The 25173-nt window shown below is 43.0% G+C and overlaps 1 protein-coding gene across 2 annotated transcripts in view; it reads right to left on the bottom strand.

Moving 5' to 3' along the window:
• Positions 1-24796, bottom strand: part of LOC140185671 (protein phosphatase Mn(2+)-dependent 1K-like) — a 40757-nt gene extending 15961 nt beyond the window's left edge. The window contains exons 1-4 of one of the 2 annotated variants that reach the window (XM_072239154.1): positions 24708-24796; positions 21160-21569; positions 20975-21075; positions 5603-5768 (exon numbers count right to left, since the gene is read on the bottom strand). In XM_072239154.1, the coding sequence (XP_072095255.1) occupies positions 5603-5768; positions 20975-21075; positions 21160-21548 (656 nt within the window). In that variant the 5' untranslated portion in view covers positions 21549-21569; positions 24708-24796. Of the gene's footprint in view, positions 1-5602; positions 5769-20974; positions 21076-21159; positions 21570-21771; positions 24576-24707 lie in introns of those variants that run through there. The other variant, XM_072239155.1, reaches the window with a different exon arrangement.
• Between the last annotated feature and the right edge of the window lie 377 nt (positions 24797-25173).

Genomic DNA, 25173 nt, shown 5'->3' with positions numbered 1-25173 from the left:
ATTGTCCACAAGTTCCACTCAACCTCGGAAAGACTTCCTTCAGTTTCCATGTGATCTGGTTCATTGGCTACTTCAGCATGGATAGTATAAGAAACTGAATGGGATTTACAAAACTTGGGTATGGCATTTTCATTTAACACTATTTTACCCTTGATATGCTTGAGATTTTCCATGTCAACCCTGAACAATGACTCTATTGCAGGGAATGTGGTATGCAAATGATGGATTGATCTCTAACCAAGATGTAGTTGTCTCAGGCACTTATATCCCCATAGCACGGGCCCTCCTGTTTTTATAACAGCCCAACATGGCTTGTTGGCTGTTTTATTTCAGTTATAAATGTCATTCGCACAGGAATTAACTTTCCTCCAGTGTAAGTTCTTAATTGGATATCTGTGGGCTCCAGTTTAGTATCTTTGAAATGCCATTCAAACTCATTTTGTGGAGTGACTGAAACAGCCACATTGCTTGTCTCTTGTTAGTTTTCACAATGTAAATTTCAAGGCTACCCAGTCACTCTCATTGTTATCAGATTTTTCATCAACATCATGTTGATTAGTGCTCTTCCTGAAACTGCAACTTGACTTGTCTTTTTTCTTCCCTGTGCAGTCCATTTATTTTTGCCTGCCCAACATACTCTTTGTATATGTCCTACTTCATTGCATTTTCTCATGTTTCACCTTTGAACCTGCATTGGCCCGGTGTAGGTGAGCCCCTACCATAATAGTAACACAATTTATTCAGCCAGGCAGACCTCAATCTAGATGTTGCAATTTTGTTCATTCTCATTTTCATTCCTGACTGCAACTCAATTGTGTCTGTCTGCTGTTTCCATTGATACAGCTATTTCAACTGCTCTTTTAAATGTAAGTTGTGCTTCAGTTAAGAATTCTTTCTGAATGTTTTCTTGTAAGATTCCACAAACTAGACAATCTCTCAGAGAATCATTAATCCCATCACTGAACTCTCAATGCACAGACAACTTCTTCAATTCAGCCACATATGCTGAAATGGACCCCCCCCCCACTTTGATTCTGCTTATGAAACCTAAAGCATTCTGTAATCGACAATGGTTTCAGTTGTAATATTCCTGCATTACTTTCACTATATCAGCAAAGCTCATTTCATCTGGTTTGGTTGGAGCAGTCAAACTTCTAAGCAAACTGTATACACTTAAAACAATGCACTCAGCAAAACTGGCACTCGCTTCTCATTGTCTATTTCATTTGCTTCAAAATACATCTCAATTCACTCAGTATACATACTCCAGTTATCTCTTGTGCAATCAAATGTGTGTCTATCTTTCCGATATAACCAGCAGTTTCTGCTCTTTTTTAAATTTATATTTCTTATCACTTGGTACTCATGGTTTATGAACTCCTGAATTCTTCCATTTTTTGCCTTTTTTAACTCAAATAACTTTCTCCTCTTGCGAAGAAAAAAAGAATTCAAACTGCAATTTTAAAAAATGTGACTATTTCTTGTTGTGCCTTTTTTAACTCAAACGTCTTGCTGTACTTCAACAGATAGGTAAACATCTTGTATGTTATGTTTTGTTTTTTAAACTAATTGAAGGCAAAAACATGGAGCCAGGAATAAAATATCTTTGTTTCACTTTTACTTTAAGTGAGCTGTGCATGTACAATGTGGAGGCGTAATGATGTATGCCATTTATGTACTTTTACATGTAACCCACAATGCATTATTTAAACAAAAAAAAGAATGCTCTATCAAAAAATATATTTACAATATTACTCAAATACTAATGAAATATTAAATATACAACTGATAGCATATTCAAAGAGAAATAAACTTGCTAGAAAAAAAGCAATGGACCCAAGGATTCAGAACAGATTAGAATTAATCAAAGAAGGAAAATAAATATAACATCTGATTGCAAAAATGTGTGTAGAGTTTCTCTGTAATGTTAACTGATGAGGTAATGGTTTCTCTGCAACAGCAATGTTTGGGTTATAACTACTGATAATGGGTGGCTATCCAATGGGAGAAATGTTATTTGTTCTTGCATGCCTGGGAGCCGGGGTTTTCAGTCGAGGAGAGTGAAGAGGAAGGACACGCATGGAGAGTGCTGGGAGACCACCGGATGGCGTATACTGGAATCCGAGGGTCTGAGGGTCGGCAACGTTTCGGCAGAGGACATTTGTGGAGGAATACCTGCTGAGTGAGCTCCAACATATATTGAGACTTTAACTTTGTGTCCTTTTTGTTTGTTTATTTTCATACTAACCCTATATTCAGAATAAGATTCATAAAGTTTATCATTTGATTGTATATGGTATACTGTCGGATATTTTGTATTGGGGGTTTGTGAACGGGAGTACATTACACAGCATCCACCCAAACTTGAATACCTTGTTTGGCGGGGCCGAAAACTGATTCCCCTAGACGAACGTGAGCAGCAAGCCAGGGAAGGGGGGGAGGGGTTACATGTGTATGAAAAATGTGAAGAGAGAAGTTAATGAAGATTAAAATGTCCTATCTTCACAAAGAAAGATTCAAATAACCTTCCAGGTACGTTAGGGAACGAAAGACCTAATAAAAGGGAAGAACTGGAAAAAAATCGGTAAAGTTATATAAATAATACTCAGGAAATTTATAGAGTAAAAGCTGACAAATCCCCATGGCCTGACGATCTATATCTCAGAGACCATTGCAAGCAGATCTAGAAATAGTCGTGGTCATCTTCCAAACTTCTTTGGACACTAGAGCAGTTCCTAGAGGTGGGAAGTAGCTAAAATAACCCTGCTATTAGTTTGTTAAACAAAAGGACAGAAATAACAAAAACAGGAAAACATCAGTACTGAAGAAAATGCCAGCATCTCTTATAAAAACACTGCACAACAAACATTTTGCTTCCTGAATACTTTTGGGTGTATCTTATGGATTTTGGGCTGCTGATAATGAAATTTCCCTATCACGCACCATTTTTTTGAAATTGCCTAAATTTGTTATTTCAATTCATAATTGAAGTCAGAATAACTGATGCCAAGATTAAGGGGGGCATTTTTTGGGTCCACAAATCAAACAAATCATCAATGATAGGCAATTCAAAGAACTTTTAGTGGGACCGGAGAATATCGTATGGAAAGCATTCAAGGTTGTTGTTGAAATTTTTCTTGGCAACTGCAGAGCACCAAACTACAGTATGTGAGGCTGGTTGACAACGAGCTTCAAGCATACAGAAGCATGAAGTGCAACATGTCACTAAGATTCATTTTCTGCAGTACCATTTCGATTTCTTCCCTGCACATCTTGGTGCTATCGGTGATGAGCATGGTGAAAGGTTTCACCAGGTCATTGTGATCATGGAGAAACAGTAACAGAACGACTGGAATCCATCAATACTGGCTGATTATTGTTGGGCACTTACGTGAGAAGCCTCAGGCAATGAGTACAAATAAAAATCACCAACATCTTTAGCTTATGTGAACTATCAGCACCATATGCAATTATATTCAATAAGAGGTAATTTCTTGTTTTTTTAAATTCCTATGTGATACAAGTCACCTGAAATTATATTTGTGTTCAGCTTCAGGTGGTCGATCATAAACAAAAAGAAAAAAATTCTGAGGAAGTAACACTTCCGAAAAAATTTATTGTCCAGCGAAGTAGTAGTAAAGGAATACTTGAAAATCCTTAATGGAACTGGATAAAGTCAACATGAATTTATGAAAGGAAAATCATAATTGAAAATATGATGAATATAGTGGAATTTTTTAACTGGTAGAATAAATAAAAGAACCAGTGGGTATGATGTACCTGGACTTCTTGAAAGCTTTCCATAAGGTCAGTGTGCAAAATTAAAGCCCGTGGGATTGGGGATAATGTTCTGGCATGAATTGGTCCCAGGCGCAAAAGGGAGTGTAGGAAGTAGGCTCATTTTCTAGGTGACAATTAGTGATTAATTAGGTAACACAGAAATCAATTCTAAGGTCAATGCTATTCATGAGGTGTATCAATGACTTTGAACATAGAGTAATGCACCACAGTGACAGGGTCTTTGGCCCATGATGTCTGTGCCCACTATAATGTCACTCTAAACTAATCCCATCTGTTTGCACATGATCTACATCCCTCCATTCCTGACTAAATGCCTCTTAAACATTGCTGTCGTACCTGGTCTCCCCCGCCCCCCACCCCCCACAGCACACACCCGCTGTTGGGGAGCTATGGATTTGCCTCTGTAAATCAATGTTCCCAAGGATCCTGAAATTTACTGTAAGCTTTCATTTTGCATTTGATCTCCCAAAAAGCAACACCTCACACCTGTCTGGATTAATCTCCATCCACTGTGTCTGTGCCCCTATTTCCATGATCTATATCATGATAGACAAGAGGAAGATTAAGAATCCAGAGAGTTACAAGATAGCCAGGGAAAACTAAGGAATGTATGTAGGAGAGCTAGAAGATGGCATGAGAAGGCCTTGGTGAGAAAGATTAACAAACCTTCGCCCCCCCCCCCCCCCCCCCAGGTGCCAGGTGTACTAAATATATGTGAAGAGCAGGAGGATGTCTAGAGACCAGAACTAATCAGGGATAAAAGAGGAAACATATGCCTGGAGTTAGGGGAGGTCCTTAATGAATAATTTGTTTCAGTGTTCACCAATGAAAGAAACCTCGATGTTTGTGAGGATAGTATAAAATGGGTTGATATGCTAGAATATAGAGGTTAAGGAATGATTTGCTGGAACTTTTAAAAAACATTGGGATAGATAAGTCCCTGGGGCTGGACGCAATATATCCCAAATTACTATGGAAAGTAAGGGAAGAGATTACTGTGCCTTTGGCGATGATCTTTGCATCCTTACTGGTTATAGGAGTAGTATCAGAAGATTGGAGAATGGTAAATGTTATTCCTTTGTTCAAGAAAGGGATTAAGGATAACTCTGGGAATTATAGACCCACGGGTCTTACTTCAATGGTGGGCAATTATTGGAAAGGATTTGTAGAGACAGGATATACGAGTATTTGGAGAAGCATGGTCTGATTAGGGATCCAATCACAAACAAGAGAAAAATCTGCAGATGCTGGAAATCTAAGCAACACACACAAAATGCTGGAGGATCTCAGCAGGCCAGGCAGCATCTATGGAAAAGAATAGTCAAAATTTTGGGCCGAAACCCTTCAGCAGGAATCCTGTGGTGTATTTAACTTTTAGTAAGGTGTTTGATAAAGTTCCCTATGATAGGCTCATTCACAAAGTCAGGAGGCAATTGATCCAGGTAAATTGCCTGTGTGGATTAAGAATTTACTTGCCCATAGAAAATATAGGGTGATAGTAGATAGAGTGTATTTTGCCTGGAGTTTGGTGACAACTGGCATTTCACATCATTTCTGTTCATTGGAAACAAAGTCCATTTGTGGCATTTTTTTTACCAATCTCTCTCCTTTTCAGTGACAATTCTAAAATTAATCATTTGAAAACCAACAAAAATTCTTAACATTTTGAATCAATGTTTTAACTAGTTCCCCGTCACTGGCATTATACCACTGACTTAATACAGTAAACTTGTATTAATGCATTTTTAAGTGGTCACTTGAATGAAATTGTTTTGAAAATTTACATTATAGTGCAAGTCACCTTTTCCTTTCATCATGCCTCCTTGGGGTGTGATCTTCAGTTAATTGTTCAGCTTTTCCTTCACGACAAAGAATAGCTGGACTATCGCCAACATTAGCCACCGTAAGAAGAGATGCATCCTTTAACAAAGCCACAGTTGCTGTGGTTCCTGATGTGAACAGTGCGTCTGAAAGATTGAAATCCGTATAAGCAAAATGTGAATTATCAGCCTATTGAAGTCCAGCTAAAATTGCCTTAGATTATCCCATCACAAGAGAACAGACAGAATCTGATTGAGAAGAATAAAACCAAATCAAGGCTTTCAAAAACAAAGGCTATATTACCAATTAAATATTCCTACTGTTAGTTCAGAAGTAACCAAAGAGCTGTTATTCAAAAAGACCATAGCACTTAAGTTCCATGACAAACCCAGCAGGTCTTCATCAAAATTCCACTCCCACAGCCACACCCCTGCTGATAATATAAATTCTTACTGTGATGAAGCCACCAATTTTTCTTAGTTCACAGTAGTGGAGAAAATCAAGGACTCCTCAAACAAGTTTGTTGCCCTTTGAACTAATTACGAGGGGTGATTGATAAGTTCTTGGCCTAAGGTAGAAGGAGTCAATTTTAGAAAACCTAGCACATTTATTTTTCAACATAGTCCCCTCCTACATGTACACACTTAGTCCAGCAGTCGTAGAGCATACGGATCCCTTCTTTGTAGAAGTGGTCCACAGCCGGGGTGATTGATAAGTTTGTGGCCTAAGGTAGAAAGAGGTGAGTTATTAACTTCAAACTTTCTGCATTATCACTCAAAGAGATGAACTACATGTGCATGTAACGAGAGCATCTTTGACCTCCAGGTGGTCCGCAACAGGGGTGATTGATAAGTTTGTAGCCTAAGGTAGAAGGAGATGAGTTATACAGCTCTCATTACATGTACGTGCAGCTCAACTCTTTGAATGAAAATGCAGAAAGTTTGAAGTTTCTCCTCATCTCCCTTTACTTTAGACCACAAACTTATCAATCACCCCTGTTGTGGACCACTTCTAGAGGTCCAAGACACCGACTTCTACAAAGAAGGGATCCGTATGCTCCACGACCGCTGGACTAAGTGTGTGAATGTAGGAAAAAAAAATGTGCTAAGTCTTCTAAAACTGACTCCGTCTACATTAGGCCACAAACTTATCAATCACCCCTCGTTTGTCATGGATCCCATCAGTGCAATTTAACAAACAAAAGTAATTTTAAGTCCAACTGAAATACTGTAACATACTAAAATGTAATCATCTCTGCAGAAATACAATGCAATCTAAAAACGAGTCATTAATACAGAAATAAAGATGAAGCCAAAGAGTTGACATAATTATGTTTAAAATCTCAATAGTCTTCAGTAGCCCAAACAAGGAACAGCTGGATCCCTTCACCTGGACTGAAATATAAAGGCTGTAACAAACAAAAGCCTAGTATGGCTTATTTAAAAACCAATTAAGAAATCTCTTGATAACTCTTCTTCGTGTTATATTTTACAGCAGTTTATTTAATCTATTGCATTATACCAAAATCAGACTAAGTTATCTATCCATATGGTTAAACACTCAGAAGAAATCTTGAAAAGCTAGTTAAAAGCTCTCCTCTTTAGTTAGGTGTTTCCTTTTGCACGAACGTTTACAGATTGAGGATAATTATTTTATCTGACTGTTTCCCATGAATAAAGCTCATGACGGGGGAAAAAAACTGCAGCTAATGAAATTCTTCTTTTAACAACAATCTTTTCATGATATTCTTATATCATAGGATACACCAACAGACCATCAAATCTGGAAACAGATGCTTTTGTAATGCCCTGGCTAAGATTTCTATTGCTATGCTGTGAGGTATTTTTATTTTAGCAGTTTTCTGCAAAACCAGCACGTCCTGTTAGTAAGGGTGTTTCTGAAGGACAAGTAGTCTGGTTTGGGGGCTTTTTGCAGGAGGTGCGAAGAAGAGCACAGGGAAGATCCTCAGAGGGTCCCACCTGAAGGAGACACCATGTTGTAAGAAGTGCTTTGTGCAGATGAATGGTTCAAAGGAGCAAGTGCTGAATTAGCCAGTTTATTCGAATTGGTTTGAGGGAAGTTCAAACTGTGGCCGGTGTCTTTCATGCAGAATGTGGGTTCAGCACGTGAGTATTCCAAGTGAAGCACCTTACTAATCCAGAAATGAGCTCCAACATTTATGTTCACATTTAGACAGTTTAACTGTAATGGATCCCTCTTTCTTTTCTTTTTCAGGAAACTGATCGTTAAAGTTGCAAAATCTACTGCCTTGGTAATTTTATGCCAGTGCGTGATCTGTCATTTCCTGGCGAGAGATAACTGTGTATGGGGCGGTATTTACACAGTGGTCCTCAGTCAGAACACCCTGGCTTTCCTATTTGGTTGAACCTAAATCATACCAACCCCGGATGTGTGTGGCTTATGGAAGGTGGCCTTCCCACCACTGAATCACATGACTGTGAGCAGAGTGAGCTAAGTTTGTATACAAGCCCTAGTGAGAGGATTGCACTTTCAAATCTGAGAGATGGAAAAGCATTTAGTAGGATACAAAACAAGGGAATTCAGGCTAAAGGCAAGAGTCAGCAATATCAACAATTATCAGTGACAATGCCTAGGGCCATTGTTATGTACCCCGTAACTGGGTTGCCAAACCAGCAGAAATGGATCACTCAGTTGGAGTCTGGATTACTAGAACTAAGAAAGTTTTATTAAAGAAACAAGCAACACAGTAATCAAAAGGATAATAAATGCAACAGTTCAGCAATGATAAACACACATGTGCACAGAATTAAGATAACAGGATCAATCAAGCTCTATCGTTGTCTAGGGGTAAATGACCAATTTCAAAGTGACACAAAGTCCAGTTCAATTTAGTTCAGTTCGCAGTAATCGTTGCCATGGCGATGGACAATGTGGGGGGAAGGAGAGAGAGAACAAGAACGAATGATCATTCAAAACGGCTTCCACACACAGACCTGCGATATTGCTCACAAGCAGCTTTCGGGCGAGTCCTTTGTGATGTCACCTGAGGTCACCGACTGTGACCCCTCCTCCAGATGCGGTCGATCCTCTGCAGTGAACCCGGCATCCAAGCAAGGGTGGACACACACCGGGTTCCCGCTGATCGTACCTTTCCACCCTGTGTGTTTATGGCCCGGTACTTCCCACCGACTTGTGAGAGGCGCACCGCTTCCAGGGTCTCGTTACCTCGGGTGTCGTGTGTGTGTTGCCTCAGCAAACCTGTCCCTTTTTATCCCCCTGCTGGGGTATCGCCTGTCCATCACTTCAAACAGTTCAAGGTTCAAAGGGGGAGCCGCTCTAGACAGCTCTCTCTTCCGTCCCTTCATTACACGTCTCCAAACCGCCTGTCCATCACTTCAAACAGTTCAGGGTTCAAAGGGGGAGCCGATCTTGACAATACCCAGACTGATGGCTCCTTCATTAACATCTCCAAATGCTGCTTCATTGTATTCCTTATCTCTCCCTACCGAGGACAGGTGGCAGACCAACTGCTGATGCCACTGATGCTAGCCCAGGCCAGCAAACATCTTAATTTATGTGTATTCTCATCACACCATCAAGCAAATTTACTTAAAGTTGGTAGAAGTAAGACAGCTGTCTAACACTGTCAAGTTTAATTCATTCTGGCATTTGAAAGTAAGTGTCAATGTGGTGATCAGTACACAATCAGATGTTTGTAAATGTGTTTATGGTTCGGTAAAGGAACGGTCGAGTCTAAGAGTCTGGACCATGGACTGGAGGTGAAAGCCCGATATCTGAGAGTCTGGCACCAGGGTGTGGGTGTCCTGGGGATGGAGGCCTATTTGTGTGTGAGGTGGTGAGAGAGTGAAGTAGGGAATTGTTTCGCTGCTGTTGTCTTGTTCTGTTCTCTTGTTGCTGTCGCTGCTGCTTGTGTTGTTTTGCTAAGCATTGTGGGCACGCTATGTTAGTGCCGGAATGTGTGGCGACACTTGAAGGCTGCTCCCAGCACCTCCTCAGACGCAGCACTGCAAACTTCGATGTATACGTGACAAATAAATCTGAATCCAAAAAGTTCAAAAACTTCGAAGTTCATAGTAAAATTATTATCAAGGTCTTCATGGACAGCTCCAACGTGATCTGCTTGCTGTCACTTGAGAACATTCTCCTGTTCAAAGTTCAAATTCAAAGTAAATTTATTATCAAAGTACATGTACATAACCATATCCAACCCTGACGTTCATTTTCTTGTGGGCATGCACAGTAAATGTAAGAAACACAATAGAATCAATCAAAGATTGCACCCAACAAGACGAACAACCAATATGCAAAAGGCAACAAACTAGGCAAAAAGAAAGAAAAAATAAATATTAAATTAGCAACATGAGATAAGAACATAAGATGAAAAGTTGAGTGAAGTCACCCCTCTGGTTCAAGAGCCTGATGGTTGAGGGGTAATAACTGTTCCTGAACCTGGTGCTGAGAGTCCTGAGACTCCTGTGCCTTCTTGATGGCAGCAGTGAGAAGAGGGCACAATTTGGATGGTGGGGGTCCTTGATAAATGCTGCTTTCCTGCAACAGCACTCCATGTAGATGTGTTCGATAGAAGGGAGGGTTTTACCCTTGATGGACTGGGCTGTATAAAGTACTTCCTGTAGCCATTTACATTCAAGGGCATTGGCATTTCCATACCAGGCTAGGATGCAGCCAGTCAATATACTCTCCACCGCACATCTATAGAAGTTTGTCAAGGTTTTAGACGAGTTGCCAAATCTTCACAAACTTCTAAGATAGTAGAGGCACTGGCATTTACGTACTGGACCCAAGACAGATCCTCTGAAATGATAACACCAAGGAATTTAAAGTTACTGACCCTCTCCACCTCTGATCCCCTGATGAGGACTGGCTCAAGGACCTCTGGTTCCCTCCTCATGATGTCAATAATCAGTTTCTTGCTGCCAGTGAGAGGTTGTTGGTGTGGCACCAATCAGCCAGACTTCCAATCTTCGTCCTATATGCTGATTCATTACCACCTTTGATTTGACCAATAACAGTGGTGTCATCAGCAAATTTAAATAAGGCATTGGAGCTGTGCTCAGCCTCCGAGTCACAAGTAGAAAGCCAGTAGAGCAGGGGCTAAGCACACAGCATTGTGATGCACCTGCGCTGATGGATACCGTGGAGAAGATTTCGTTGCCAACCTGAAATGACTGGGGTATGCAAGTGAAGAAATCAAAGATTCAATTATGCAAGGAGGTATTGAGGCCAAGGTCTTGAAGATAATTGATTAGTTTTGAGGGGATGATAGCAGTGAATGCCAAACTGTAAATTATGAAGAGCATCCTTCAGCTCATATGGGAGAATGAGAACATCACAGATAGAAGCTACAGGGAGATAGTCAACCCTAAGTTGCACGAGGCAGGAGAGGGAGATCAAATGGGCAGCCAGTGCAGAGTACCCCATGCCGTTCCCCTCAGTTATAAGTACATACTTTGGATACTGTGGGGTGAGGGGGGGTGGGGATGACCTGCCAGGCAGAAACCACAGTGACAGGTCTCTGGCACTGAGTATGGCATTATGGTTCAGGAGGGAAGGGGGAGAAGTGGGCTGCAGTAGTGAAAGGGGATTCCACAGTCACTGGGGAAGACATGAGATTCTGTGAATGCAACAGAAACACCCGGATGGTATGTTGCCTCCAAGATGCCAAGGTCAGGCATGTCTCAGAGCGGGTCCATGGCATTCTAAATGAGACAGGGGAGCAGCCAGAAGTCTTGGTACGTATTGGAACCAATGACATAAGTACAAAAAGTGAGGAGGTCCTGAAGAGAAAATTTAGGAAGTTAGGTAGAAATCTAAAAAGCAGGAGCTCCTGGTTAGTTATCTCTGGATTGATGCCTGTGCCACGTGCCAGAGAGGTTAAGGAAAGGATTATTTGGCAGATGAATGTCTGGCTGAGGAACAGGTGCAGTGTTTCAAATGTCTGAATCATTAGGATCCCTTCTGGTGAAGGTATGACCTGTACAAAAGCTACTTTTTATACCTGAATCTGAGGGGAAATCAATATTTTTTGTGGGCAGGTTTGCTAGACTGTTGGGCAGGGTTTAAACTGATTTGGAAGGGGGATGGAAAACAGGGTGATAGGGCTGCGGATGGGCTGTTGGTTCACAAGCAGAGGCAGTCTGTGAGACTGTCAGGAAAGACAGGTAGATGATAGGGCAAAATTGCAGTCAGTGGGATGAGCTGCAGTGTAACTGGGGACAAAATCGAAAAGGGTGGTGAATACAGGACTGAAGGTGTTATATTAGAATGCACACATATATGGAATAAGGTAGACGATCTTGTAGCACAGTTAGATATTGACAAGTATGATATTGTGGGCATCACTGAGTCATGGCTGAAAGGGATTATAGTTGGGAACTTAATGTCCAAGGATACACGTTGTATCAAAAGGACAGGCAGGTAGGTAGAGGAGATGGCATTGCTTCATTGGTTAAAACAAAGAAATCAAATCCTCAGAAAGAGGTGACACAGGATCAAAAGATGTAGAATCGTTGTGGGCAGGAACTGTAAGGGTAAAAAGACCCCAATGTGAGATCTCCGATTGGTAGCAATACTAAACGTAGAAACATAGAAACATAGAAAATAGGTGCAGGAGTAGGCCATTCGGCCCCTCGAGCCTGCACCACCATTCAGTATGATCATGGCTGATCATCCAACTCAGAACCCTGTACCAGCCTTCCCTCCATACCCCCCCGATCCCTTTAGCCACAAGGGCCATATCTAACTCCCTCTTAAATATAGCCAATGAACTGGCCTCAACTGTTTCCTGTGGCAGAGAATTCCACAGATTCACCACTCTCTGTGTGAAGCCTTTATCCTCAAACTGTGACCCCTCGTTCTGGACTTCCCTAACATCGGGAACAATCTTCCTGCATCTAGCCTGTCCAATCCCTTTAGGATTTTATACATTTCAATAAGATCCGTAAATTGTCATGGGGGATTGCAATACACGGGTAGTTTGGAAAAATCAGGTTGGTGTTGAATTTCGATCCAAAGTGAGAGAATTTGTAGAACGAGTCTAAGGGATGGCTTTTTAGACCAGCTTGTGGTTGAGCCCACTAGGGGATCACTTATTCTGGATTGGGTGTTGTATAATAAACCGGATTTGATTAGGGAGCTTACAGTAAAGGAACCTTTAGGAGACAGTGATCAAAATATGATAGAATTCACCCTGCAGTTTGAGAGGGAGAAGCTGAAGTCAAATTTATCAGTATTTCAGTGGAGTAAAAGGAAATTACAGAGGCATGAGAGAGGAGCTGGTCAAAGTTAATTGGAAGGGGAACTAGTAGGGATGAAACTAGTAGGGATGACAGCAGGAAAGTAATGTCTGGAGTTTCTGGGAGAAATTTGGAAGGCACAGGATAGATACATCCCAAAGAAGAAGTATTCTAAAGGCAGGATAACTCAACTGTGGCTGACAAGTGAAGTCATAGCCAACATAAAAGCAAAAGAGAGGGTGTATAACAGAGCAAAAATTAGTGGGAAGTTAGCGGATTGGAAAGCTTTTAAAAACCAACAGAATGCAACTAAAAAATGCTATAGGGAAGGAAAACATGAAATAGTAAGGTTACTTAGCCAATAATATCAAAGAGGATACTAAAGTTTTTTCGATATATTAAGAGTAAAAGCGAGGCAAGAGTAGATATTGGACTGGTGGAAAATGATGCTGAAGAGGTAGCAATGGGGTGAAGGAGATGGCGGATAAATTGAGTATGTATTTTGCATCAGTCTTCACTGTCTAAGACACTCGCAGTATGCTGGAAGTTTGAGAGAGTCAAGGGGCAGAAGTCAATGCAGTTGCTATTACTAGAGGAGAGCTGCTTGGGAAGCTGAAAGACCTGAAGATACATAAGTTACTTGGACCAGATGGACTATACCCCAGGATTATGAAGAGGTATCTGAAGAGATTTTGGAGATTGTGATATTTTAAGAATAACTACATTCTGGCATGATCCCTGTGGAGTGCGATCATGTTTGCTGTTGTGTGCTGGGGCAGCAGGCTGAGGGTAGCAGACACCAACAGAATCAACAAACTCATTCACAAGGCCAGTGATGTTGTGGGGATGGAACTGGACTCTCTGATGGTGGTGTCTGAAAAGAGGATGCTGTCCAAGTTGCATGCCATCTTGGACAATGTCTCCCATCCACTACATAATGTACTGGGTGGGCACAGGAGTACATTCAGCCAGAGACTCATTCCACCGCGATGCAGCACAGAGCGTCATAGGAAGTCATTCCTGCCTGTGGCCATCAAACTTTACAACTCCTCCCTTGGAGGGTCAGACACCCTGAGCCAATAGGCTGGTCCTGGACTTATTTCCTGGCACAGTACTATTTAACTATTTATGGTTGTATTACTATTTAATTATTTATGGTGCAACTGTAACGAAAACCAATTTCCCTCGGGATCAAGCAACACACATCAAAGTTGCTGGTGAATGCAGCAGGCCAGACAGCATCTCTAGGAAGAGGTGCAGTCGACATTTCGGGCCGAGACCCTTCGTCAGGACTAACTGAAGGATGAGTTAGTAAGAGATTTGAAAGTGGGAGGGGGAGGGGGAGATCCAAAATGATAGGAGAAGACAGGAGGGGAGGGATGGAGCCAAGAGCTGGACAGGTGATTGGCAAAAGGGATATGAGAGGATCATGGGACAGGAGGCCCACGGAGAAGAAAGACAAGGGGGGGGGAACCCAGAGGATGGGCGAGGGGTATAGTCAGAGGGACAGAGGGAGAAAAAGGAGAGAGAGAGAAAGAATGTGTGTATATAAATAAATAACGGATGGGGTACAAGGGGGAAGTGGGGCATTAGCGGAAGTTAGAGAAGTCGATGTTCATGCCATCAGGTTGGAGGCTACCCAGACGGAATATAAGGTGTTGCTCTTCCAACCTGAGTGTGGCTTCATCTTTACAGTAGAGGAGGCCATGGATAGACATATCAGAATGGGAATGAATTAAAATGTGTGGCCACTGGGAGATCCTGCTTTCTCTGGCAGACAGAGTGTAGGTGTTCAGCAAAACGATCTCCCAGTCTGCGTCGGGTCTCACCAATATATAGAAGGCCACATCAGGAGCACCGGACGCAGTATATCACACCAGCCGACTCACAGGTGAAGTGTTGCCTCACCTGGAAGGACTGTCTGGGGCCCTGAATGGTGGTAAGGGAGGAAGTGTAAGGACATATGTAGCACTTGTTCCGCTTACAAGGATAAGTGCCAGGAGGGAGATCAGCGGAGAGCGATGGGGGGCAACGAATGGACAAGGTAGTCGCATAGGGAACGATCCCTGCGGAAAGTGGGGGTGGGGAGGGAAAGATGTGCTTAGTGATGGGATCCCGTTGGAGATGGCGGAAGTTACGGAGAATAGTATGTTGGACCCAGAGGCTGGTGGGGTGGTAGATGAGGACCAGGGGAACCCTATTCCTAGTGGGGTGGCGTGAGGATGGAGTGAGAGCAGATGTGCGTGAAATGGGGGAGATGCGTTTGAGAGCAGAGTTGATGGTGGAGGAAGGGAAGCCCCTTTCTTTAAAAAAGGAGGACATCTCCCTCGTCCTGGAATGAAAAGTCTCATCCTGACAGCAGATGCGGCGGAGATGGAGGAATTGCAAGAAGGGGATGGCGTTTTTGCAAGAGACAGGGTGAGAAGAGGAATAGTCCAGATAGCTGTGAGAGTCAGTAGGCTTATAGTAGACATCAGTAGATAAGCTGTCTCCAGAGATAGAGACAGAAAGATCTAGAAAGGGGAGGGAGGTGTCGGAAATGGACCAGGTAAACTTGAGGGCAGGGTGAAAGTTGGAGGCAAAGTTAATGAAGTCAACGAGCTCAGCATGCGTGCAGGAAGCAGCGCCAATGCAGTTGTCGATGTAGCGAAGGAAAAGTGGGGGACAGATACCAGAATAGGCACGGAACATAGATTGTTCCACAAAGCCAACAAAAAGACAGGCATAGCTTGGACCCATACGGGTGCCCATAGCTACACCTTTAGTTTGGAGGAAGTGGGAGGAGCCAAAGGAGAAATTATTAAGAGTAAGGACTAATTCCGCTAGACGGAGCAGAGTGGTGGTAGAGGGAAACTAATTAGGTCTGGAATCCAAAAAGTGGCGGAGAGCTTTGAGACCTTCCTGATGGGGGATGGAAGTATATCGGGACTGGACATCCATGGTGAAAATAAAGCACTGGGGGCCAGGGAACTTAAAATCATTGAAAAGTTTAAGAGCGTGAGAAGTGTCACGAACATAGGTAGGAAGAGATTGAACAAGGGGGGATAAAACCATGTCAAGGTATGCAGAAACAAGTTCGGTGGGGCAGGAGCAAGCTGACACAATAGGTCGGCCAGGACGGGCAGGTATGTCGATCTTGGGTAGGAGGTAGAAACGGGAAGGGCAAGGTGTGGGAACTGTAAGGTTGGTAACAGTGGATGGGAGATCTCCTGAGCGGATAAAGTCGGTGATGGTGTGGGAGACAATGGCCTGGTGCTCCTTAGTGGGGTCACAATCAAGGGGTAAATAAGAGGAGGCACCCGCGAGTTGTCGCTGTGCCTCGGCAAGGTAGAGGTCAGTACCCCCCTCCCCCCTTTCCTTTTCCCTGGGTCTCCTGTCCCATGATCCTCTCATATCCCTTTTGCCAATCACCTGTCCAGCTCTTGGCTCCATCCCTCCCCCTCCTGTCTTCTCCTATCATTTTGGATCTCCCCCTCCCCCTCCCACTTTCAAACCTCTTACTAGTTCTTCCTTCAGTTAGTCCTGACAAAGGGTCTCAGCCCGAAACATTGACTGTACCTCTTCCTAGAGATGCTGTCTGGCCTGCTGCGTTCACCAGCAACTTTGATGTGTGTTGCTTGAATTTCCAGCATCTGCAGAATTCCTCGTGTTTCCCTCCGGATCAATAAAATATGACTATGACTGGAAATTTGAAAATTGCACTCCACTCTTCAAGAGGGGAAGGAAGCAGAAAGAAGGAAATTATAGTCCAGTTAGTCTGACCTCAATAGTTGGGAAGATATTGGTCGATTATTAAAAATGAGGATTAGGGGTATTTGGAGGCACGTGGTAAAACAGGTCAAAGTCAGCATGGCTTCCTTAAGGGAAAACCTTGCCTGGCAAATCTGTTGGAATTCTTTGAGGAAATAACAGCAGGATACACAAAGGAGAGTCAGTGGATGTTGTGTACTTGGATTTTCAGAAGGCCTTTGACAAGGTGCCACACATGAGGCTGCTTGGCAAGATAAGAGCCCGGGGTATCACAGGAAAGATTCTAGCATGGATAGCGCATTAGCTGATTGGCAGAAGACAAGGAGTGGGAAAAAGGGGAGCCTTTTCTGATTGGCTGCCAGTGACTAGTGGTGTTCCACAGGAGTCGGTGTCGGGACCGCTTCTTTTTACGTTGAATGTCAATGATTTGAATGACAGAATTGATGGCTTTGTGACCAAGTTTGCAGTTGATACAAAGATAGGTGGAGGGACAGGTAGTGTTGAGGAAGCAGGGAGGCTGCAGGAGGACTTAGAAAGATTAGGAGAACGGGCAAAGAAATGGCAGATCGAATACAGTGCCAGCAAAAGTATGGTCATGCACTTTGGTAGAAGGAATAAAAAACATGGACTATTCTCTAAACGCAGTGAAAATTCAATAATCTGAGGTGCAAAGAGACCTCGGAGTCCTCATGTGGGATTCCTTAAAGAGTAACTTGCAGGTTAAGTTGGTGGTGAAGAAGGCAAATGCAATGTTAGCATTCATTTCCAGAGGACTAGAATATAAAAACAAAGATAAAATGCTGAGGCTTTATAAGGCACTGGCGAGGCCTCACTTGGAGCACTGCGAGCAGGCTTGGGCTGCTTAACTAAAAAAGGATTTGTTGACATTGGAGAAGGCTCTAAGGAGGTTATGAAAATGATTCTGGGAATGAAAAGCTTGTCATATGAGAAGCATCTAATGGCTCTGGGTCTGTACTCCCTGAAACTGAGAAGGACAAGGAAGGATCTCATTGAAACATATTGAATGTTGAAAGGCCTTGAAAGAGTGGATGTTTCCTATAGTGGGGGAGTCTAGGATCATACTGCACAATCTCAGAACAGAGGGACATTCATTTACATTGGAGATTAGGAGGAATTTCTCTAGCCAGAAGGTGGTGGATCTATGGAATTCATTGCTACAGGTGGCTATGGAGGCCAGGTCTTTTGGGTGTATTTAAGGTGGAGCTTGATAGGTTCTTGATAAGTCGGGGCATGAAAGATCACAGGGAAAAGGCAGGAGAATGGGGTTGAGAGTAAAATGGATCAGCTATGATCAACCGGTGGAGCAAACTCAATGAGCCGAATGGCCTAATTCTATATCTAAGGGTATGCATCTTCGCTGTACAGATATTCCAGGGTTGAGTGATGAGCCAGTGAAATGGCATTCACCGTTGACCTGTTGTGACAGTAGGCAAATTGGAGTGTATCCAAGTCGGCTCTTAGGCAGGAATTGATATGTTTTATCACCAACCTCTCAATCAGCTCTTCATCACAGTGGATATAAGAGCTACTGAATGATGGTCATTGGTGCAGGTTACCGTGTTCTTCTTAGGCACCAGTGTAATTGAACCAGGTGGGTACCTCAGACTGCCGAAGCGAGAGGTTAAAAATATTAGTGAACACTCCAGCCAGTTGATCAGCACAGGTCACAAGTACTCTGCCAGGCACCCCATCTGGGCTGGATGCCTTCTGCGGGTTTACCCCCTTGAAGGATGCTGTCACGTCTGCCACAGATACTAAAATCACAGCATCATCGGGGCATGTGGGAGTTCACGATGGTTCCTCCATGTTTTGACAGTCAAAGCAAGCATAGAAGGCTTTGAGCTCATCTGGGGGCAAAACCTTGTTGTCACCTAACAACAGGAATTCTGCAGGTGCTGGAATTTCAAGCAACACACATCAAAATTGCTGGTGAACGCAGCAGGCCAGGCAGCATCTCTAGGAAGAGGTGCAGTCGACGTTTCAGGCCGAGACCCTTCGTCAGGACTAACTGAAGGAAGAGTGAGTAAGGGATTTGAAATTTGGAGGGGGAGGGGGAGATCCAAAATGATAGGAGAAGACAGGAGGGGGAGGGATGGAGCCAAGAGCTGGACAGGTGATTGGCAAAAGGGATACGAGAGGATCATGGGACAGGAGGCCCAGGGAGAAAGACAAGGAGGGGGGACTCAGAGAATGGGCAAGAGGTATATTCAGAGGGACAGAGGGAGAAAAAGGAGAGTGAGAGAAAGAATGTGTGTATAAAAATAAGTAACAGATGGGGTACGAGGGGGAGGTTGTTGTCACCTATGTCTCTTTGTAGATAGCATTCAAACCCTGATACAGCTGTTGAGCATTCTTCACTGATTTAAAATTGGTCTGGAGCTGCCAGTTCACACACGAGACGGCTTTCCAGATACCGTGCCTGCACCTCTTGTATTTTACTTGGTCACCAGACCTGAATGCCATTGATCTGGCCGTCAGCAGATTGCCGATCTCATGGTTCATCCAGGGTTTCTGGTTGGGGAAGACTCTGAATCATTTTGTGGGAACTGACTTGTCTACAACCGTTTTTATGAAGTACAAACAACTGTGGTGTATTTGCTCAGATTCTCTGATGAGTTCTTGACTCGAAGCAATCCCGTAGACACTCCTCTGCCTTCTTTGACCAGCTTTTTGTTGTCCTTACTACTGCAGCCTTGCTCTTTAGCCTCTGCCTGTATGCAAGTAAAAGGACAGACAAGTGAACAAATTTCCTGAAATGCAGTCTGGGCATGGGATGGTAGGCATTCCTAATCGAAGTATAGCAGTGGTTGAATATGTTCATGATAAATGGGCAGACATTTATTCAAACAAACCCAATTGAAGTCCCCGACAATGATTTGAAAGGTGTTAGGGTGGGTTGTTTCTTGTTTGCTAATGGCAGGACTCAGTACCTTGAGTGCCTGCTTAAGATCAGCCTTTGACTGTATATAAACTGTGGTCAGGATCACGGAGGAGAATTCCCTTGGTAAGTAGAATGGTCAGCACTTAATCATTAAATGTTCCAGGTCAGGGTGCAAGTGTGCAATAAGACCACTGCATTTGAGCACAACAAGGTTTATCATAAAACACAGATCCTCATCTTTTGCCTTCTCCATTTCAACAGTCCAGTCCACCCTGTGCATTAAGCAGCTTTCAGGTCTGATCACCAAATCTGGTGTGTCCAGAGTGAGCCATGTCTCCATGAAACACCTAACAAAGCAATTCCTTATTTTCCTCTGATACAGCAATCGTGCTCTTAGGTGCTCAGTCTTGTTCTCCAGCGACTGTACATTTGCTAAGATACTGGGTAGAAGAAATGTTATACCCCTTTGTTTTAGTCTGGCTTGGAGTCCTCCCATCCTATCTTTCTTTCAGCCATGGTCCACTTAAACGTGCCGTACCTGCATGCTTGAGAGTTAAGTCCACCAAGTCCTTCAGAAGACTGTGAAATCGCTAGTTTGTTATGATGGTTCAAAAGTCATTATTTAAAGAGATACTACAGGCTGCAGACTTCAGTGAGAGTAGTTCAGAAGTATATTTAGAAGTTTTGCAAGCTGCCCGCAATGTGCTGCTGTGTTTCACCAGCACCATTTTGCTCAATCCTTACTCGGTTTACCCAGAGCACCGCTAATGTGGGTTGACTAACTGTAGTCCACATTGGAAGTGCCTGCTGCAAGGATAGGTCAGTCATTGGATAGCCACAGCCCATGAGAAAACCAAGATAAATAAAAAGCAATTATTAAAACAAAACATGAAAATAAAGACAACAGGAAATCAAAGCAAGATTAAACACCCTTCAGAGAATTATCAAAGCAAACATTTCAATACCTGGGTTAAAACCTGGCCTTTCTTGTCAGATATTAATACTAAGTCCTGCTCACTAGCAAGTATAAATGATACCATGTGTACTGTTTATGAGAAAACAGAGTTTTCAGTTTCATTCTGATCAATATTTATCTCTTTACCAATACTGTATCAACACAATGTAGTCATTTTCACTTTGTTGTTTGAAAGAGGTTAAATATATATTAGCTGCTGTGTTGTCAATACCTTACTACACCTTTGAGAAATAAACACTTTGTTAGCAGTAGAGCACTCTGTGATGTCCTGAAGTAGTGGCAAGTATGCCACTAATACAAATCTTTCTCCAAAGTGTTAATGCTCAAACTAGACTGTGCTTTCAAATCCAGAGGAATAAACAAATACTATAAAGTTTCACACACAAAAGTCATTTCATTCATTATACATATATGCTACATTCCAGATATTAGTAACTACAGAATTAAGTACAGAATTTTGTAACTTACCTTCTCCTGAATCACAAGCATTTTCTGTGAAGTCACTATCTATTTGAAGAAAAGATTTCAGCAAGACATTTTCCAAATTTACTTCTGACTGTAGATTCTGTCTAAAAATATTAAAAGAAAATTACCCAATTGCACCTAAGTTTATTAAAAATACAGGCACTGTTAAGAAATAGATATTTGCTTACTGAATATAATGTCCAATGTATCGGGAACAAAACTCAGCAGCATCAGTCCCTCCATGTCCATCAAAGACAGCAACACAGAACAGCCCATCAGAGAGCTCAACTATACTGAAACGATCTTCATTACCCCTTCTTTTTCCAATCTGACTTGCATAGCCAATGTTGGCAAACTTGTTACTTCGAAGATTTACTATTCGGGGTGGTAGAACAACTGGGTCACTTAACCAATTCCCAAACCTGTCCCAAGTTGACAAGTGTTTCTGTCTCTCAACTGCTGCTCCGTTTGTTTTATTACTGGAAGAAAGGTAGGATTTTTGCTGGATGGATGTGAGCTTTGCTAGTTTAGCAGCTGCAGCTCCATGATATCGACATACAAGACCAATTGCAAGCATTGCGTGATGAGTTTATCAGACCTAGAGAAAACAGAATGTTAACTCATTGATATTGCTTTGGTGGTCAAAATTTGCATGGTGAAATAAAAGTTTTTACATCACTCATTACGAAAAATCATAAATGCACTAAACCAAAATCTCTGGGCTCATGTTTTCAATAATAAAGATTAATTAAATTATCAATTAAAATACAAACAACACAAAGATGGTCTCGTGTACTTGCCTCTTTGAACAATTGGATCAAAGCATTGTAATGTTCCAGTGTGTTATCAGTCACCACCTCCTACTGCACCATGTGAAGCCTGCAGTCAGACTCACCTTTGGATTTCTGCTGTCCAGTGCTGCAAACTCTTAAGACCACTATACCCTATTCTGAGTGACCCAAGCCAGTCTGCCTCCCATCATCACACTCTTGACCCATGGCAATGACTGGTACCTTAACCTATCTCTTCCTATAAGACACCTAACAGTCCATCCTATTTGGAGAATGTTTTATACAAGTGGAAAAATTCTGCCTTGGTTCACCTAAGCAGAAGATGATTGCATTACTCCACATGCCCCCTGCACCGAATCCTCATCCACATATTCATCTGCTAAATCATCCTATTCTTACTCTCACTGATGTGTGGCATAGGCAACAATCCAGAGATTACTACCCTTGAGGTCCTGCCTTTCAGCTTTCTACATACATTCTCTCTTCAGGACCTCATCACTATTTCTAGCTATGTTGTTGGTACCAATATGTACCCCAACCTCCAGCCATTCACCCTCCCCCTTTAGAATGCTGTGGACCTGATCTGAGACATCTCTGACATTGGCACCTGGGAGGCAACATACTATCAGGGTGTTTCATTCACATCCACAGAATATCCTGTCTTCTCCTCTAACCACGAAGTCCCCTATCACTACTGCACTCCATTCGTCCATTCCCTTCCGAGCCACAAAGCCAGACACTGTGCGCAGACCTGGTCACTGCAACTTTCTTCTGATAGTTCATGCTACCCAACAGTAGCCAAACAATATGAGGTTCACGAGGATGATTCCAGGAATGAAGGGGTTAACATACGAGGAGTGTTCGGCAGCTTTGGGCCTGTACTCTCTGGAACTTAGAAGAATGCATGGGGATCTCATTGAAACCTACCAAATGTTGAAAGGACTAGATAGGCTGGATGTTGAGAGGATGTTTCCTATGGTGGGGGTATCCAGAACTAGAGGGCATAGCCTCAAAATTGAGGGACGACTTATTAGACCTGAGTTAGGTTGGAATTTTTTTTAGCCAGAGAGTAGTGAATCTGTGGAATCCTCTGCCACAGCCTGTGGTGGAGGCCAAGAGCATGGGTATATTTAAGGCAGAAGTTGATTGTTTCCTGATCAGTCAGGGCATGAAAGGATATGGTGAGAAGGCAGGTGTATGGGGTTGAGTGGGATCCAGGATCAGCCATGAATGGCCAAGCAGACTCGATGGGCTGAATGGCCTAATTCCACTCCTATGACATATGGTTTTAAGCCTGCTATTGAGGGGAACAGCCATAGAAATATTCGGCACTGTCTGCCTTATTTCCTTTCTCTCCTGACAGTCACCCAGCTACCTGCAATTTAAAGGTGACTACCTCCATGTAACTCCTATCAATAGCATCATCTCCTGATTCTCCCACATGAGTCAAGGGTCATCCAGCTGCAGCTCCAGTTCTCTAACACTTAAATGTGTGGGCAGACATCATTAGATCTGGATCCATTCATAAAGGCTGCATGTGCAACCAGACCTTGGGCCTGAAATGAGCTGTTCCAAGAGAATGCACAATTGCAGCATCTACACAGGATCTTCCCATAGGATGTTTCCATAGGATGTCAGAAATCACAGCTCCACCCACTCAAATCTGCAAATCCACTGTTCATTAGCTTTTTGATTTCTAATTTCAGAGGGTATACAATGGAAAAAGAAAATTGAATCCCACCAATAGAGCTGCTCCAAAATAACTGTATTTCTGCAATCTTTCCAAACATTTACTGTCTTTTTCCCTGCAGAACCTCTTTTTTAAAAAATTTTAACCCATTTACAAACTCTTCCCTCTGCATCAAGCGAAGGCTCTCCACACACTTGGGAGAAATAATTATAACCTACTCTTTATCCCTGCTCTCCTGGAAGGAGATGACTTCCCAGCTGTGTTGAGACAGGCAACAGAATCCTTCATGAGGTCATTGTTGGTATCTGGACCCTTGTACCAAGCTAGGATCTCTCCCAGTCACCATTCAAAGAAGCAGACATTGCCAGGATTTGACTTTGAAGGTTTCAGTAGCATTTACCACATACAAAATTATTTTTAAAATATGTATAAACGAGCATCAGCAAACAATAATGGGTGGACTTCAGTCAAAAACTGACCAAGACTTATATTCAACTTTAATTTTGATTAAAATGTTCGGTTTGGACAGCTACTTTTTTTTAAGCAAGGAATTAACAGAAAAGTTGTGGGGGAGGGGGAGAAGCAAGGAAAACAAAAATGAAGAACTTGGCAAAGCATGGGACAACGATGCCACTAGCAATGACAGCTTCCAAATTCTCCTAAGAGAAAAAGACAGTAAATAGTTGGAAAGATTGCAAAATACAATTATTTTGGAGCAGCTCCATTGGTGACAGCTTCCAGCTTCCTGACCAACTAACATTGTTTTCTTAGTACAGTGGAGTTTCCAGCTCCTACTTTGCCACCAGACATATCAGTAATCCCACTGTCCACCTTTCACACCACTGCCAGACACTCAAACATCTCCACCTGCACCCCATCCTCACCCTCTCACCCAGGCAGTCAAACCTTATCTAAGCCTGAACACAACGGCCCAAAAGGACTTCTCCTCTAACTCAGTCTTTAACCTCATAAAGCTTCTTCACCACCCAACATTCACAATCAGCACTGTCTCCTCTATAATCACCAGCCAACCTCGCAATTCTCAACACTAGTCCCAACAGGCGCCGAAATTGCCCGTATTCCACAATTCTAAAGACCGTGCCCCGTCTATCCACCTCTCCCTGCCCACCCCCGTCTATCCACCTCCCACCCACTCAATCCAACCTCCTACTTTCTTCTCCACCCGCTTCTTTCATTCTGCATTTCAAACTCCTTCCAATTTTTCCAGTGATCTTGCGATACCCAACATACATACCGGCGCGCGCACACACAAAGCGCTACGTGTACAAGCAATCCCCAGGCACTCGGCAAATGGCAACGCGTTGGCCAGCTTTTATATTCGGGCGCGGAGTGATACTTCACTGGCCTCCGACAATCCGCTGAGCAGAGGAACAAGATACCACAGAGCCCCGTGGAGTGGGTGGCTGGGGGGAGAGTGGAGCAGACCGAAGGGACTCAGTTCGTTAACAGCATACCACTGTCTGTCCTGACATAGTCCGTGCTCCTCAGGAGGAACTGTGCCCTAACAGTCCCTGTGTTTCTGTCACGGGTCTGTCTTGGTAAAGTTTGCATTGCTCCCTCCTGACAGCGATTAGAAGGACTGCGGTCCCAGGCACGGTGATGTGTCTCCCGCAGCACGACACGCTGTCACGGTGCATTTTGTTTTACTGTCCGTCGACTAGAAGCCGCGGGACAGCACAGACCATCACTGCACTGTCAAA

The sequence above is a fragment of the Mobula birostris genome, chromosome 21 (genome assembly GCF_030028105.1).
Source record: "Mobula birostris isolate sMobBir1 chromosome 21, sMobBir1.hap1, whole genome shotgun sequence".
In the NCBI taxonomy this organism is placed as follows: Eukaryota; Metazoa; Chordata; class Chondrichthyes; order Myliobatiformes; family Myliobatidae; genus Mobula; species Mobula birostris.
The sequence above is the reverse complement of the archived record's forward strand: the minus strand, read 5'-3'. Positions and strand labels throughout refer to the sequence as shown.